The following is a 14,925-nucleotide window of genomic DNA, read 5'->3' as shown; positions in this document are numbered from 1 at the left end:
TCCCTTGTGAATCATTTTATTTTCACTGCTGCAGAGAGTAGGAGTGAAAATACCATTAAATTGAAATCAGTCGAGAACTACATATGTCTCTAGATATATCTGTACAGTCTACCAGTATATATACACATTATATATAAATATATACATAGGGTCTCCGGGTTTAAGGTTGAAACCTGTCAAACCCAATAAAGCCCACTGGAGGAAGATTTGGAGAAAAGACTTTTATCATGAGAAAACAAGCCTGAATTAGCACAGGGGTTTCATGAACCTTCCCGCGCTGGGAAGGGGGGAGCACTCAGCTCGCAGGGTCGCTGGTGTGTCCCCAGGCTGCGGGGAGCATCCCTGTCCCATTCCCAGGGAGCGGGACACGGTGCCCGTCCATGCCCGGCTCAGAGAAGGGTCAGTTTTGGTGGGTGAACTCAAAGGAGGTAACGGCTGGTTTCTTTGGTTTCTTGATTTAATGCTTATTTCAGTTGTTTGTTTGTTTGGTTTTTTTCCTTTAACACTCAGCCTTAAATCTAAATCCTGAGAATCAGGAAGAAAAAAAAGAGTATAACCCCCGCTAAACCCGGACACCCTATATATGCAGGTACAGCTATCAAAGAGGGAAGCGATACATGTGAAAACAGGGAGAAGGGGGAATAAAAAAAAAAGCTTTTCCAAAAGAGTAATTCTTCCTTTTTCTTTTTCTATCCTTTTTTTTTCCAAAACAAACAACAACAACAACAAAAAAGGCACAACCAGTCATGTGTGTTTGGTTCAAGAAAGCAACAGAGAGTAAAACTTCCAGGAGATGGGAGTCGAGGTGGGAGGGCAGAGGGACTGTGAGAGCAGAGCGGAGATCTCACGGGTCAACTCGGGGTCTTACACCCACGTCAGCATCTGGCCCCAGGCACCTAAATATGAGAGTTAAGTGTCCCACTGGCATTGCTGCAAAGCCCCTGGCTCTGCTCTGCCCCAGGGGGGTCCCGTGCCCGGGGCAGGTCACCAGCACTGGGGTCCCCAGGCTCGGGGAGGGCAGGGTGTAGCCGGCAGGAGCAGAGTGTGGCCGCGGCGCTGAGCCCGGCATCTCCACAGCACGGGGTGGCCGGAGGGTGCGGGGTGCTGGGAGGGGGCTGTGGCACCATGGATTGATGCTGCTGGGGGGAGCCTGGGAGGGATGAAAGCTGGGGAGGGGGCTGGTCTTGCAAAGGAGGGTGTGTGGTGTATTGCTGAGGGTGTGGGACACCCTCCGCACTCTCTCCTGGCGAGTTCACACCACCACGAGGGAATAAGCCCAGAGCAATGCGGAGCCAAGGCCCAAGGCCCCCAGGAGGGCCCAGGCGGGAGGAACGTGTCCCTCGCCCGGGGCCCCGGGACGTGGCTGTGGCCACGAGGTGTCGTTGCCGGTCCTGCCGGTCGGTGCCAGCCCCAGCCACCCTCCGCCGCACGGATCCTGCTCCCCCAGCCGCCCGGTACGCCCGGCTGGCATCGCCCGACGCCCCAGGGCTGCAGGGTGGCCACCTGCACCCTCGGCACACCAGCTCCGCCTCCATCACCGGGGATTTTTCCCCAGGGACATGGCAGGCTCTCGGGGTGCAGCCACACCCAGCGATGCTGTGACCCGAGTCCCGCAGCGAGGTGACCCCTGGGCTCCCTCGTCAGCTCCATCCGGTGATGCTCTTGGCTTGGACCGAATCCAACCTCCTGAAACTCTGCCGGGTGGAAGGGGAGAAAACAGAGCCAGCTCCAGGGCAGGGTGAGGGCAGAGAAGGCAGGGCCCGCAGGCAGGGAACTGGGGTGAGCGTGGCAGCCACCCCGGGGCTGATGCCGTCACCTGGGATGGCTGCTGCGACGCGGGGCTGTCCTGCAGACAGCGGTCCCCAAGGATGCCCATACCACGCGTGTCCACGGCCATCGCCGGGGAGGAAAGGGGGAAAGGGAAGAGGGATGGAGACGAGGTGTGAGCAGGGGAAGAGGGAGACAAAGAGGGTCCCACGTGTCAAACACAGACAGGGTTCGAGTCTCTGTGCAAAGCCAAGTCCTGGGAGAGGTGCGCTGCTGGGCAGGGCTAGAAAACCACGGACTGCAGGAGACGGAAACACATCATCAGGTCCAAGGGGATGGGAGGTTTCAGGAGGTTCCCATCCAGCCGCAGGTAGCGGAGCCGGGGCACGCTATCCAGGTCGGAGGGGGAGAAGTCGTGGATGGACACCAGCGAGGTGGGGCAGATCTGCGTCCCGTTGATTTCTGCAGAGAGGAGAGGAAAAGCAGGATGCGGGTTAGGAGAAAGGGAAGACAGAGAGGGATGCTAGAGATCCCCTGCCTGTCTGCTCAACCCCAAAACGCGGTTGCTTTTCTATCAAGGGGGAGAATCCCCAGCCTCTCCCAGAAGACGGTGCAGCCCCAGTGAGAGGAAAATCTTCCTTTTGTTCAGAAATGAAGTAGGTCACGTTCAGCCAAAGCACGGTAAGGGATGCAGTGTCATTTGAGAGAGAAAAGGGATTATTTCAAACATGAAACCTGCCGAGCCAGCCCTAAGCCTTCAAAAAAACATCAAGGAAACATGCTCCAGTGCCGTTATGCAGAAGATAACGTCAATACCCAGCTCGTTGCTCGCTTCTGGATTTCCACGTGTTTCTCCCTACTCCAGGGTCTGCATTACGGAAAATAAACCTGGAAATTCTTCTGTCGTTACCCAACTCCAGGGACTGAAACCTTCTAAAAGCTGGGTAAAATAGGCAAAAATAAAAGAGCTGGGACATGATGCGCATGGCCACGCAGGCATCTTTCCATGGAAAGCCCTCGCAGGACCTGGGTACTGGTGGGTGTGAAGCCAGCAGCAGTCACACCCCCCCCCCCCCCCAGGTTCCCCTTGGCTCCAGTTTGGTGTTAAATAAACCACAGATTAGCTGGTATTTGAACCAGCTGTTCATCACTGCATCATTATTCCCTGGGAACCGACTCCGGTGACTCCCTGAGAGAAGAGACGTGGCTTTGTGAGGGTTTTGCCCCTCTCCCTGGCATCACATCCCACACCATGATGAGTGCTTGCCTACAAAGAGAAGCTTTCTTGCTTGTCTCTTCCTGACTCATGTTCAGTGCCCTGTTTGGGCAGGAGCTAGCCCCAGAGTTAAAGCTACTCTGTGATTTTAAAACCCCTCTTTGGCAGTGGCCCACTCTTAAATATAAAGCCACGCACCATCACTGCACAATAAACACCACAGCGTGGAAGTGCTTGTGTCACACCACGTGTGGGGACCAGCGTCCTGCCTGGCAGCTGTTTCACAGGCGAGTAACGCCCTTGGGGGGTCCTGCAGCCCCCATACACCCCACCGCAGCCAGAAATACAAGAGCCCAGCACGCTTTTCCCAGTGCACATGGAGGGTTCCTGGCAGAGGCGCCGCATTCCTGCTCCCCCATGGATTACAAGGACAGCAAGCTGCTGGACCTCTAATAGCAGAAACATCTGGGGTGACCAGGAATGGGTGTCTGTCATCTTCTCGAATGTGCTGACTGTGTTTACACGTTTCACAGGCCAGCACCTCTCCCGTGAAACTGCAGTGCTTTGCCTGGAATGGTGAGAAACTGCCCCGGTTGGTTTGCCAAGACAACCTCCATCACAGCCTTGTTCTCCCTGTTCCTTCCTCGGTAAGGCTCAGCTCGAGAGCTAAGCTGGGTTATTTCTAACCATCTTGACTGCGTATTTGGCATCTGTTCTTAAAATATGTGCACAGACTCTCCTTTTTAAATATCCCTATTTCTGAGCTCTGCTGGAGAAGTAACTGTTTAGATGGCAGGTGGCCCCAAAGAAGAGCTGCCCATGACAACGAACATGAAAAGCCCTGCAGCACTAGGGGGAATTCAGCTCTGCCCCTCAGCTTCCACCCTCATCCTCAGGCCACCCTTCCCCACATGCAACTCCATCCCCCTTAGGGCCTTGTTCACCTACAACGAGCCCCCGGCTCTTCTCACCACTGCATCCCCCTTTGAAGGGCTCACATCACACTGGGTGAAAAATGAGGTTTTTCAGTGAAACACTTGCCATCCTCAAGCCCACCTGCTCCCCCCCACCCAAGGCCTCACCACAGCCTCCCAACCGTCCAGTGCAACTCACTTTCAATAGAGTTGTTATTCAGGTAGAGGTGCTCCAGCTTGGGGCTGATGAAAGGGACGTTGGTGAGCTTGTTGTGGGCCAGGTGCAACACCAGCAAGTTGGTGAGGTTGAAGGAGTTCTTGGGGAGCCCCTTGTCAGAGATCTGGTTGTAGTTGAGCCGGATGAATGCCAGGTTGGGGAACTCCTTGAAGTAGTCACTGGGGATATCCTCAATGTTGTTCCTGTCCAGGAAGAGCTGGTGGATGGCACTGGGTACCCCGGGGGGCATTTTCCTCAGGATGTTGTGGGCAAGGTTGAGTTGCATGAGGTTCTTGAGTCCCTTGAAGGTGTTTTTGTTGAAGACACCATCGCTTAGCTTGTTGTGGTGCAGATCCAAGAGCACCAGGTTCTCCAGCTTGTTGAAGACGCCAGCAGGGATCTTGGAGATCTGGTTCCTGCTCAGACGCAGCTGCTCCAGGTTGGGTGGCAGGAAGGAAGGCACCTCCTTGAGCTGGTTCTTCTCCATGTAGAGGAAGATGAGGTTTTCCAGCTTCTCCAGGACCCGTCTGTCCACCTTCCGGATGCGATTGTTGTCTAGGTTGACCCATTTCAGCTCTGTGGCGTTCCTGAAGGACTCCTCCGGGAGATCATCGATGAAGTTGTTCTGGAGGTAGAGGTAGTGGATGCGGGATGGGATGATGGGGACCTTCCGCAGGTTGCGGCTGTCACAGTAGAGGGCAGAGGGGAAGTCTGGGGGGCAGTAGCATTCTCGGGGGCAGTCTGGAAAGATGGAGGGGGGGCCTGGTGGTAGGGGTGGAGGCAGCTCTGTGGGCTCGACGGGCTCAATGAACTCAGGAGGCGGGCGGGTGGGTTTCCTTGGAGGCTTCCTCCGCTGCCCGCTCACCTCCGAGATCAGCACAAGAACAAGCGGGAGAAGCAATCTGAAGGCCACCTTCATGGTCCAGATGTTTCCCTGAGGGAGGCAACAAGAAGAGGTGGGCTAGGAAGTGCCCAATTTAGGTACCGCATCATCTCCCATCTTCCCCATCCCTGACAGGCAGGAATTTACCCCACATCATTGCCAGTAACCTGCTATTTTCTCTCCTTTCCCTTGGAAGTTATCTTTAAATCCAACCCTTCTCTAGAGCATGAGTCACCGAGATCCCCTCTCTCTGGCTCAGCTTTATGCCATGGGCGGGGGGAGTGTTGGGTTTTTTTCATTTGGTTTGGGTTTTTTTCACACTCCACCCCCGGCACTGCCCTGTACAGCCTGCCCGCCGCCCACCCCAGGAGCCCCAACACCACTGTACCCTCTCCCCAAAGGATGGATTAGGCTTAATTTTGCACTTGAGCCAAAAAAATCAATGATTCAGTAGCAAATTGGCTGCGCAACAGTATCAGGAGGCCAGCAGCAGTTAGCGGGGCAGCAAAGATAGATGGCCCTGTGCTTCAGGGACAAGGCTTTAATGCAGGACAGCCCATTTTCAAGGCTGTGTGAGAAAATGGGCATTTTGCAAGACTACGCATGGGTAATACTGCGGATGTTTGGCTATACAGCTCCTTGTGCTGCCCAAATAACCCATCCATCACCTCCAATCCCACTGCAGGATGCTGGGCTGGTTATTTGGCGAGAGTCCCAGTGGAAATGGGAGATCCGGAGGGATCAGATGAGGTCTCTGCTTGCCCCTAACCAGAGAGTTTCTCCTGGATACCAGCCCAACACCTTATACATAACTACCTCTCCCTCCTCTCTGGGTTGTTATCAAGCCCATGAAGGCTGCCAGTCCCATCTCTGCCCTCCCTGCTGCTGCCTGGAACAGCAGCCATAGTCCTTGCAAGACTGTTGCTGGGAGCTCTCCAGCTGATGCCTTGGGGGATGGAGGGATCCAGTTTGTTGCAGACAAGCTCCCCAAAGCCCTGTGCAGAAGGTGCTTTGGATGCTCTGACGCTCCCCAGGGCCAGCTGGAGCAGATCAGGCTGTGGGTTTCCTGGGCTGATACCTTGGGGCGCTCGCCAGGCTTTTCCCGGCGGCATTTGTCACCCCAGCAGGAACAGAGCTGAGCTGGATGTGTGGCGAGGCAGATGGAGGAGCTCAGCAGAGGCAGGGTGGGAAAGAGAATGAAGTGAGATGAGACAGGACGGAAGACAGAGAGGAAGATGAAGAGTCTCCAAGGAAGATGGATCTCCTGGGGAAACGGAGCGTCTGCTGTGGGAGCCAGTGCTGCCGGGACTGGAGTGTGGGGCAGAAGCCTTGAGGTGGTGACGCTGATGCTGGAGAGAAATCAGGCTCCCCCGGCTCATTGCTCTCTCCCATGCAACACGACAGCAGAGCTCACAGCTTGCCACTGCATGGCACTGCCATTGTGGCCACAGGGCCAGGGGCATCGGTGCCACGGGCACAGCCAGCCCCAAACAGGGGCAGCGGCAGCAAACAGGCAGGGCTGAGCTGGACACGTCACGTTTGTCTTTGGCCAGTGGACGGGAAATATCCCCAACCCTCATCTGACCAGCACTGCTGGGGTAACCCCCCGCCACACCAACCCCCTTTTGCTTCCAGCTGCCCAACGGCGGTCCGCATCCCACCCAGGGATACCTTAAGGCCCCTCGGTGGGCCACTGCTCCCCGGGCTGCGCCAGCCCAGCTCCCTTTGAAGCGATCCCACGCATTCCTGGGGCTCCAAGTAATTGACTTTCTCCAAGAGAAGATCCTGTTCTCGCCCCCCCTCCAGGCCCAGCCTGTTACTTTCCTTTTTGTCTCACTCCGTTCCCATCTGGCTCTGTTTAACCCTACGAGCCTCACATGCCTGCTGTTTTCAATCAGAGCTCTGGCATCTTGCTGGGGGAAGGGAGGAACAAGGGAAGAGCAATGGGGCCCGAATGCTGCCAGATATTCAGCTCAGCAGTGCTGCAGTAAGTCCCCTTTGGGGATGTACGTGCGTGCTTCTGTGTTGTAAGAGTTCAGATTCAACAGCGGGCTGCAGAGAACGGGCAAATTCGTGACAGGGAGCTGCTCTACGTGCAGTCCCCTCCCTGGCTCCGCAGCACCCTGCTCCTTTCCCAGCCACGTCCCTCCCTGCACGTGGCTCTCCCCCCAACCTTGTCCCAGACCTTTCCATGGGCTTTTGCCTCTGCTCCAAAATTCAGACCTGGATTTTAACACCCAGGGGGGCGGCGGGGGCTGAAGTCTGCGTTTGGCCCATTGCAGAGGGGAGGAGGCAGCTGGGAGCCGATATTCCAGCCAAGACACGGGCGCTCGCGGGGTGTTGCTCAGCTTGGGCCACCCAGCAGCCGCCACGGGCAATGTCACAGGGAGGGTGGGGGACAGGGCAGAGCTGTCACCCCATTGCTCTCAGGTTCTGGCCAGGCTCTCAGCCCTTCCAGAGTCCTGCACAGCCTGTGCTATCCCCTTCGCATGAGGCTTTAACGCCGCAGATGTGTAGGGACTCGGCATATAGCAGAAATAGTCAGCGAGCCAGAAATTCAGGCTGGAGAGCAGCAGCATCATGTGGCATTTGTCATAACAGAAGGAAAGTGTCATGAGGCAGATGCAGCCCCTTGTATCCGCCTGCAACCCACGGCTGGTCCCCCCACGGGGACTGCCACAGCCCCCCTGCCCCTCGCAGCCTGGCAGAGCCAGCACTGCCACCACCCTTCTCCGCTGCAGCTCCCCGTGGGGGCTCTGCCCACCCTCCCCAACTCGCTCCGGGAAAGCAGGACCCAATTCCAAACAATCTGCAGGAAACCAGCTCACAGCCAGCGGTCTCTGAAAGCCCTGCATCCAGAATAACGGGGGTGCAACAAACCTGAGGCCACCACAAGCTCTACAATTGCCTCCAACACTCTGGCAGGTTGAAAGCCAGCTCTCCCTGGAACCCGACACAGTCGGCAGTCTGTTCTCCATCCAGTTTCATGCAGTTGAATTTACTGGCGTGAATGCAAGAAGACAGATTTCAAAATCCCACACCCTGATTCTGCACGAGCACCGGCTGCCGAATCCGCGGCCAGAGCCATGGCACAGGGCCCGCGCTGCAAATGTCGCCGCTCGACCTTTCTCACCACTCCCCGACGGACAGGACAGCTCGGATCCCGGGTACCCACAAGGAATCCATGCAACTGGAATAAAGTTAAATCATGAAGCAATGAATTCATCCAGGAAACCAACTGCCTGGTGTGGAGAAAAGGCTCGATTCATGGATAAAAACAGTTCAGCCACCTCCTGAGCTGCAGGCTGGGCTGACCAGCTTGGCTTGGGTGCAAGACCAAGGCACCCAACAGATGCCAGCCCAGGGTTTTTCCCAGAAAGGGGCAGCTGCTCCCTCAGTCACCCCATTAAAATTGACAAAAATTCGGCACAACAGCTGGAAATTCCAGCCCCAAATGCCATTCGCGTTTGCTTTCCAAGTCGTTTATCTGCGCTGCATCTCGCTAACCCACAGCTCCCAAGCAGTGCTCCCTGCCAGCCCAGCGACGGGTGCCAAGGGCAGGCAAAAATTACAACCTCCGGGGCAAGACTGAGCTATGTAAAGGTCACGAGGGGATTTGTCACGGGCAGAAGTCCCGACGCTCTGCCTTGGGTGCCTCCTGCCCTCCCCACCTCCTCTTGCAGCAGTTAGACACACACAGAGCCGCGGCTGGCTCCGGGCAGCTGTCATGGATGTGTCTGGGACCCCTGGTCCTACGGAGGGGCTGGGAGGGCTAAAGGGAGCTCTGAGCTTTGGGAGGAGGGGGAAATCCCAGATGGCTGGACCGGGGATCCTTTCCAGCCCATTGCCCACAACCCTGCTAGCTCCCTTCACAGCTTTCCTACTGGGACCCCCAATTCCCATTGTCCCTCCAGCCCCCAGGCTGGAAAATGTCCCCACCCAGCCTGGGAACCTGCACGTTGGAGCAGAACAAGGAGATCAAGCTAAAAATAACGGAAAGGAGCCAGCAAAGCTCCCTCGTGTCGGCTTCCCACGTGCCCAACCACCTCAAGAACCCGTTCGTGTCTCTGCAGGAGTCTGGGTCTGATCAGCTGTAACTAAAACAGGGAGTTCTTTATCCAGAGCTGGCAATGGTGGAAAAGTGCTAAATACAGTGCAAGGCTGTCCTCAGAGGGGGGGCAGACACGCTGTCACCCAGGCATTCCCAGGGTCCCATGGGGAGCTGAGCCCTGATGCAACAACCCTCTCTTCTCGCCCTTTCCCAGCACTTTCCCAGCGAGAAGCGGAGCCGCAGGCAGCGCTCGGCCGGGCTCGGGGCTGGCTCACCGCCGAGGCCCCCGCTGCATTTCTTCTTGTGTGGGTACTGCTGTGTCCACGCAGGGGATGGGTGTCTCAGGAGACCCTGCCGGAGAGCAGCTCGGACGCACTCCTGGGCTCTCGAGAAACACTTTTGGGCTCAGCCCAAGGATTGCAGGACATGGAGACGACAATGCCCGGCTCCTGTGTCCCTCTGCGTGCCAGGAGCATTTCCTCACTGTACCGCAGTCACCAGACTCATTGCGAAAGGCTCGTCGCGTCCACAGCAACCTCCTCCCGCAGCGGGGTCTGTGGGAAGGCAGCCCTGGCAGAAAACACCTTTCTGCTGCCTTCTCGGTGTCAGCAATTCCTCCCTCCTCCTCCCTCACTGCATGTCCTGACCCTTCCCAGGGCTGCTCCCGGCTCAGCTCACCCGCAGACCTCTCTGCCACACACCGTGGAACTGGCTGGACACAGAAAAAAGCAAATCGTGGGAGAAAATGTTGCCAAAGCAACCGCAGCCCTGCCCCTGAGCCTAGCCCCCACGCACACCCTGCTCCCCTCCGAGCAGACACCTCACCTTGGTCCCCCCAGCTCTAGGGTTGGGAAACTGCTCCAATGCTTTATCAGCCTCATCCCTCCCCTCCAGCCTCTTCCCAAGGGCAGAGGAAACCTCCCACAGCTGCACTTTTTTCTCTTCCCAGGTGAAAGCATGCAGCCGCTCGCTCCCCAGGGGAGCAGGGACACCCCACATTCCTCCTCCGCGCTGCCTGTCCCGGCCTGGCGGAGGCCAGGGTGCTGCTGCCCGCGAGGCAGCTCCGGCAGGAGGCTGTCGGCCGAGCACCACATAAGGCCGGCCCACGATCCCAGGCTCCCAGGAAAGTTTCCAAGCCCTCATGTGCCACATGCTTTGCGTTCAGCTGCCAAGGGGATGAATTTTCACTTTCTGTCCTGTAGATGCTTTTCCTAAAGCTCTCGAACAGACATGGAAAAGGGGAGGGGGGGCGGTGGTGGGGATGATGTGCAAGAAAACCCTTTCCCCAGGATTTCAGCAAACGTCGCTGCCCTGTTGCTTCCTCCCATCATGTCCAGCCTCTGCCGGAGCAGAGACAAAGAACCAGCTCCGAGGGGGACCCACAGGGCAGCTCTCCCTGCGGGAAAGAGCCTGCCTGGAGTGGAGCTGGCTCGGATCGGCGATCCCGGCAGCAGAAGTGGTGTCACACGCCCTGGGAATGGTCTGTGTGACCCAGGCACGGCTCTGCCCGCAGGGCAGGAGAGAAGGGCTTTGCCACCTACATTTTGGGCAGAAAACCAGCTTGCTGAAGCATCGAGGTGCTGTGGGGCTGCTCTCTCCCACCTCGCTCTGGAAACAGCACGATGCTGGTCCCTTGCGCGGGGCAGAGAAACTCCCTGCTCCCCACTCCGGCACGGGGGCGAGGGGCTGCACACAGCCCCCCTCCCACGGGAGCAGGAACCCCCAGCCCCCCCAGCCCCCCTGATGGACCCGGTGCTCGGCACAAGGAAGCCCCGATGGTACCAAAGCCTCCCTGGGAGCCGTCCTGGCACCGGAGGGGGTCTGCTCCCCTCTCAGCCTCCCCCCCCTCCTTGCACGTTTTCCCGGCTCTTTTCCAAGGCAGGGGACTGTCCTGGGCACGGCTTGGGCTGTGCAATCCCCCCGGAACCCCCAGATCTGCCTCGCTGGCTGCAGAGCCAGAGCCCAGCATGCGTGGGGCTGCGAGTGTGTGAGAGCGCAGTCGGGGGGGGGGGACAGACACAAGGGGGGTCCTTGCTCAGCCCCGTAGAAAGCTCCTGGCAGCAGCTGCAACACTCTCAGAGACGGAACTTTCCTCTGACTTTGCAGCCCCAAGTTCCCCCCCTCCAGCCCAGCCTGCCCCACACCGAGAAAAACTCTTGCAACAAGAGAAAAGGGAAGGAACAAAGATTCCAGCTGTGGAAGAACAGAAAAACCAACAAGAGGAGAGAAAAAAAAATAGGAAGAGCAGATGCTGCTTTGCATGTAAGGGAGGATGGAGAGGGCAGGAGCATCGTTGACCAGTGCAGCGTCCTGGGTCGGAGGGTCAGGCAAGGCGAGAAGAGCCTGGGGGGAAAGCACCTGCCCACAGCTTACCTGTGTGCACCTCTCCCTCCTCCTGCCTCTTATTAATCCCCAAGACAAGTTTCTCTCTGGCTTTCTCCCTCCTCCGCCTCCTCCTCCTCCTCCTCCTCTCGGCACCGCGGCTCCGCCACGAGTGAGCCTCGGCCGAGCACGGGGGTTTTGTTCCTGGGAGCCGCTGGCCGAGGGTGGGTGGGAGCGCGGGAGGCGGAGGGCTGGGACCGAGGCACGATGACAACAATAACGTCTTTATCTGGCAGCCAAGCGCTGCGGGCTCTGCTGCGCACACATGGCCTGCCTGCCGGAGGGCTGGCGTTTAATAACAATTCCTTCTGCTGCGGAGGCTGCTTGGAGCCCGTGTTTAAAAACAAAGCTAATTAATAATTTAAATAAGCCCTTTTCCTTGCCACGGCCCCTGTTTTCCAGAAGCGCGCGTTTGGGATGGAGTTTTGCAGCGATACAGTTGAAGGGCAACGGGGGTGCAGAGCGTGGGGGCTTGGGGTGTGTCACCAGCCAGCCTGTCCCTGGGGATGTCCCACCTGGGTCCCCCACCTGCACAGAGTGACTTCCAGTGGCCCCCCCCAGCCCTGCTGAAGGGAGCCAGCCCCATGCCGGGGTCTCCGCTCCTGCCTGGCAGATGGCACTGTAAAACATGAGGCAGGGTTCATTCGCTCCCAGCTGGCAGTAAGCTTTAATTTAAATCCTGATGGCACTTAATAAAGAGAAAGGAAGGGACCCATGGAAGTGCCATGCAGCCGAGCGGGCCACAGGTGGGGGGCCACTGGGTTTTACATGGAGCCTCAGCCAGGTCCTGGGCTGGAAAACCACTGTGCACCCAGGGGACACGGCTGAGGGACCCCTGGGCATCTCACGTTGGTGGATGCTCAGGGGGGACATTTCTCCTCCAAGGAGGCAGATGAGGACCTGTTGCATATTCACAACTCACACACAGCCCCCGGGTGTGAGCGAGGAGTCCTGGGGGGCACAGCAGCCACGGGGATCTCCCTCCTCCAGGTACCCCCACCCCAGGCATCGCTGGGACGTGGGGTTCAGGGGGTCCTCTCCCCCTCTGCGAGCAGTCCTCTCTCCAGCCAAGCTGATTTACAGCAGGGGCCAGGAAACCTGAGCTGCTCTGGTTCATTAAAAACCCATCCCAAACCCTACTGGCAGCCACCCAGGAGGGTCCCATCCTGCACTCCCACACTCAGCTGACAGTGGCTCCCAACAGCGGGTTCAAACAGCTGAAATCAGAGTCTCTCTCGAAGTTCCCTCCCCAACTTTGCCCTGGGCTCCCCGCAACCTTTAAATATATTTGTTCCCATCACGGTGCCCTTCCCCTCACCCCAAAACCAGAGTATTGCTGGTGAGTGCTGCTCGCTGACTGCCAGGAGCAGAGCCCTCACCCTGCAGCGAGCTGGGGCACTCGGATGCCTCAAAACCAGCAGGTACCTCGAGCGCAAGCCAGGAAAAGGACTCAAGAGAAACCACGTCGGTATTTCACATCGTTTAAACAAAGGGTCGAGAGGGAGACATGTGTTTGCCAGCTGGAGAAGGATCAGAATCAATAGGGAAAGAACATGCAGTTTGGAGATTCATGCCAATTGCTTTAAAAACTAGTCAAAAGTGTCTAAATCCACGGGGACATGTTTCATGGTTGGGTTTTTTTTCCTGCTAACTAACAGATACTCAGCTGGGCACTGAAAGGGGAAAACTGAAGCACAGAATGGGGCCATTGCTTTGCACAAAAGGCTCCCTGCAATGCCAGCATGTAAAGTTTCACCTCCAAGCCCTTACCCCTCACGCCGTCCGACCTGCGAATCTGCTAACACAGCTCCCATTGCTGGGAGGCACGAAAACCTTCAGCCAATCTGGTGAGTGTAAATTTTGCTCTCAGCCAAGGGACTTTGTTTGTTGAATTTTCTTCCTGCAGGAATTTCGTTCGGTGTCCAAGTTTCGAATCCACCTTCAAAGACGCCCTTTTAAATTTTTAAGACGCAACAGGCTGCAGCCTCGAACGTGGGTCTGGGCGCCGCGCGCTCGGTTTATTCTATGTCTGGAGCAAAATCTGGCTCCGCTCTTGCAAGGGAAGGGGATGACGGAGGGTGGCCATGGAGTAAACTTGGTCTCACGGCTTTTGTCAGCTTGGAAAGATCCCAGTTTCAGTGCCCCTGCTGCAGGGTTCGCAGCATCCCAGTCATCCCTGGTCCCCCGATGCCATGTCCCTTCAGTTTATCCTCTTTCCTGCCCATGGCCTGTTTGTTCTGCAGAGGTTTGTAACAGAAATACCACTTTGGTCTGGCGGAGGTAGGAGAGGAAATGTTTGAGCGTGAAAGCACCGGGAGACAGAGCCAGGGCTGCGAGAACGGCCTGTCTCTACCAAGGACAACACGAGGGACGGCCATCGAGTGGGTAAACACGGAGGAATGTTGTCCCCAGCGAGCCCGGACGCTGCATCCCACCAGCCCATCAGGCAGAGCGAGGATTCGGCACCCGGCCATGCCCCGGTCACTCCAGCCATCCCAGTAGACACCCCAAATGAGGAAACACAGACATGAGGCAGCAGAGGGTTTAAGGGGAGCAAAAAAACCTCCATTATAACGCGTGGCTCCATCATCTCCAGCTGGGATACGTTAGACACAGCGAGCACCCTCATTCCTCATCCTCTCCCCTCCATCCCGGCCTCGTGCACCACATCACGGTGCTCCTGAGTGCGAGTGGCTCCTATCGGGTACGGTTCAAACACGTGTTCCCTTCTCCTGGCAGAAGGTCCCACCCTGAACCTCATCACATTGACTTCTGACAGCGCAGCCTCCCCGCCTGTTTGCAGCTCAGGCTATCGCAGCATCCCCATTTCCTCCCAGCCAGGGGCAACCCAAAGGGGTCATCCCCGGGGGACATCGCAGCACGCCAAGAGCTGGCGGTCCCGGCCCCAGGGGTTTCAAGAAGGGGAATTTTGCAGAGCAAAGCAGTGCAAGAGGCTTCTCAAACCCAGCCAAGCAAAGGGCTCTCTTCAAACCAGGCTTGCCTGCCCCACATCACAGCCTGGGCTCATCGGGAATCGCAGCTTAAAATGTTTATTTGGCCAGAGGGAGATGCTTATTCTTTATGTTATCCCAGCATCAGCCGCCCCATCCCAAGCCGAGCCTCCACTGCGCTCGGTGCTGCACAAGATGTTTTACAGCACAGCAGTTCTTTCTGACAGCCAGAGCTTAAAACTCCCTTTGGAGAGCTAAAAAACTGAATTTCAGAAAGGGGGGGTGGGGGTGGTGATGCAATAAAAAAAAGCAGCAGGAAACCCGAGCTGCCCCTGTGGCCACTTGGTCAGAGCAGTGTGTGCTCTGTGCAAAATGTCACATCACAGGCGTTTGGCAGAAAAAACCTCACAAGCCAGCCACGCTCTCCATCATCAGCCATGGTGTCATGGGGCCACTGAGCAGGGGAGCCCAGAAGTCCCCTCAAAACGATGGTTGGTGGTTTGGGATGGACCCGTTCCCCTGGGACCGTGACAGGAGGGTGCTG

General features: G+C 57.1%; 1 protein-coding gene across 1 annotated transcript; it reads right to left on the bottom strand.

The window, feature by feature from the left end:
* PRELP (proline and arginine rich end leucine rich repeat protein) lies at window positions 1-11,679 on the bottom strand. Its single transcript, XM_074925673.1, has 3 exons — window positions 11,422-11,679; window positions 4,097-5,048; window positions 1-2,229 (listed from the first exon to the last, which is right to left on the bottom strand). The coding sequence occupies exons 2-3, from the start codon at window positions 5,031-5,033 to the stop codon at window positions 2,051-2,053; spliced, it is 1,116 nt and encodes a 371-aa protein (XP_074781774.1). The 5' UTR covers window positions 5,034-5,048; window positions 11,422-11,679; the 3' UTR covers window positions 1-2,050.
* Between the last annotated feature and the right edge of the window lie 3,246 nt (window positions 11,680-14,925).

Source organism: Athene noctua, chromosome 23 (genome assembly GCF_965140245.1).
Source record: "Athene noctua chromosome 23, bAthNoc1.hap1.1, whole genome shotgun sequence".
Taxonomy (NCBI): Eukaryota; Metazoa; Chordata; class Aves; order Strigiformes; family Strigidae; genus Athene; species Athene noctua.
The sequence above is the reverse complement of the archived record's forward strand: the minus strand, read 5'-3'. Positions and strand labels throughout refer to the sequence as shown.